The 2906-nt window shown below is 34.0% G+C and overlaps 1 protein-coding gene across 1 annotated transcript in view; it reads right to left on the bottom strand.

Moving 5' to 3' along the window:
- Positions 1–412: 412 nt before the first annotated feature.
- The window catches only part of LOC117107011 (E3 ubiquitin-protein ligase HUWE1-like), a gene marked incomplete at its 3' end in the record, with an annotated part of 20274 nt that continues 17780 nt past the window's right edge, over positions 413–2906 (bottom strand). Inside the window, 2 exon segments of the mRNA XM_033248527.1 lie at positions 413–519; positions 2210–2290. Coding sequence (XP_033104418.1) covers positions 413–519; positions 2210–2290 — 188 coding nt within the window.

The following is a 2906-nucleotide window of genomic DNA, read 5'->3' as shown; positions in this document are numbered from 1 at the left end:
ATCCAAAAATCACACCAGTGAGTGAAATGTAAAGTGTTTGCCATTCAGTTCTATTGCCTCGTAAAAAAAAAGAAAGTGAAATTTAAATTTGAAATTAAACTATACACTATATAAAAACAACTTCAGAGCCAAGAGACCAATAAAAATTATTAAATAATAGGAATCAAATAGGAAGCTTGGTTCAAACACAAAACATGTTCTTCCCTAAAAAACAATCAATATTTCAAATATTAAAAATTGCATATACTTCAGTATGCTAGACTGGAACCTCATTTAAGGTACAGTGGAAGCACAGTAAAGAAGTTAATGTAGCATTGTTATTCATCCTCATTTGCTGTAGATAGGCATCATACAAGGGGAACTGCAATGCAAACTGGTGTATGATGCTTTCAAATGTACCGTGTAAACTTACATCTTTGATAAGTAATGCATTCAACATGACGTCTGTGAGACCAGTGTCTTGTAACGATGACAACAAGGATGGTTCTTGAAATACATATACAGTCACTAGTTCACAGGCTGCCAAAACAAGGAGTAACCAATAAATAACCAGGACTATTAACAAATTGTTTCATTAATGAATATACACTTGGCAACAACAGATATCACACCTTAGCAGTCTACCAGCTGCTTTTGGTCGAGCATCTTTTCTAGTCAATGGATAGTTAAAAATTTGAGTACAGTAAAAGTGGTAAATTTTTTGTGCCTTTTTGCATATTGCGACCCTATTACCAAATCTGTGTATTGTTATTTTCGCAAACTTCCATTTTTTATCTACTGTAAATTATTCCAATGTATAAGCTGCACACCCTAATAAGGATGCGAAATATCACATTTTTGCGTCATCTGTGTATAAGCTGCTCCAATTTTTAAGCTCAAAACCATTCCTAAAATGTTTTTTAATTATTTTGAAACATTGACATTATTTAAAAATGTTTATTAAAGATATTTTAACTTATCGGCCCAATTATTAAACAGGAAATGTGTGTAAACTTCTGGCTAACTAGCTGCTATGAAACAACATATTACTCTAGCTAGGGAAATCCCAGTTCTCACTAGACGGTTGTGCTGTATTAAATTTTGAACAATAAGTTTAGTTTAAGTTTATTAAAAACTAATACAATAAAATACTTTGTGAGTATATTTATCAATTATTCAATCATTCTATTATTTTAGTGACTAATAACAGTCGGTATTGAGCTAAAAATGAGTAATTACTACTCACGGCCAACTGTGCAAAGCATGCAACATCACGCACCACGTTTTGCAAACAAACTGAGAAATACCGTGCGATACAATATTTACGCCTTGGGCATATGTGTGACTTTTTACTGTTAAATTCCAGTCAAAAAAGTATTACAAGAAAATTCATGTTTTTATAGCACAGTTTAATTTCACAAGTTTGCATTCTAAAATCATACCACTGCATAACACTATACATTCTTTCTACAACGGTACTAGCCACAGGGAACCAGAGGTTGTACAGCAAGTTTCAACTAGTTCACCACCAACCACGTGTGTTTTATTGCAATGTTCATGAAGCTGCTTACGTGACCTCGAGGACCAAAAAATCATTTGTTACTGTTTTGAGCGAAGTGGGTTCAAACAGAAACGTGTTTCAAACACTGTTTATGACATTGACAGGCACCGCCGATTTTTGCTACGGAGGAGTAGGTTGATGACAGGTGTATAGGCCGCACCACAAATTTAGGAGTTGAAATCGTGTAAAAAATTTGCGGCTTATACAACGGAATATACAGTACATAAAAAATATGCCAGGTCTAGCCAGTGTGCTTTTCTAGCCTAATGAAAGTTTGGCCATGTGATATGCACAAGTTAAAATGTCCCTCCGGCCTAGCCCTACCTATGGCCTAGGATTCCTATGAAGACTTAGGCTTAGCCATGGTGTTGTTTACAGTACGTTGAAGTGTTTTTTTCGCACATATAATTTTCATGCGAATATATTTTTGCAATGTTTTTATTTCAAAGGAGCTCCTTTTCCTACGTGAAAAGTGCAAAAATTACCATTTTTACAGTACGTCAATTTCTAATTGATTGTTGTAAGATTAGCTTTAAATATTGTCTGAACATGGACATACATTTGTTTGATTCCTGAAGATTTACATTTTTTTCTGCCCCAAGTATATGTGTATATTAATGGCTATAACATGAATATTTCCAAATTGTTTTGTCAAGACAAGTTCCTTACCAAGTAAAAACAGAGATGGTCCATAATACTCAGCATTGCTAATGATATGTTTCAAGGAGGATGGCAATGTTCCATCCATAACTAAAATAAATAGAAAACTCAGAAAATTAAAGAAATATTGTAATTTGTATACAAAAAATTAATTAAAAAAAAAAACCATAAGCTTTGAGGTGTGAATCTTAATAATACTATTAAGTTTTATAAACATCAATTTCATATACAGTAGAACCTCGATTTTACGTACGGTACAGGACCGGAGGGCGTACGTAAATCGGGGGATTCGTAAAATAGAGGCTAGGTTAAATGTGTGGTAACCTTTGACCTAATACGTACTTAACGCTCAATATACGTATGTTACCTAGCTAGGCCAGACCTAGCCTATAGGCCTACGAATAAAATCATGTGTTTAGTGTTTTTATTCATCATTTTACGGTGTCATAATAAAGTGTTCAAATAAAACCATGTGCCTAGTGTATTAATTCATCACTTTATAACTTTTATTTTTAAACTAAAATAAAGAACATGAAAATATTGTAAGATTACCAATACGAAAAGGTATAACTTGGGAATTCCCCTTCAAGCCTATTCTAACAACAGAGCTGTGGTGCTGTCTGGGCCTGTTAAGACAAACTAAAACCATGTGCGCTGCACTGGGCGAGCCAAACAATTAGCGTTCGTGTACGTGAAACAGCAAAAC

The sequence above is a fragment of the Anneissia japonica genome, unplaced genomic scaffold, assembly GCF_011630105.1.
Source record: "Anneissia japonica isolate Jap-2015-1 unplaced genomic scaffold, ASM1163010v1 scaffold8323_len89300_cov191, whole genome shotgun sequence".
Taxonomy (NCBI): domain Eukaryota; kingdom Metazoa; phylum Echinodermata; class Crinoidea; order Comatulida; family Comatulidae; genus Anneissia; species Anneissia japonica.
The sequence above is the reverse complement of the archived record's forward strand: the minus strand, read 5'-3'. Positions and strand labels throughout refer to the sequence as shown.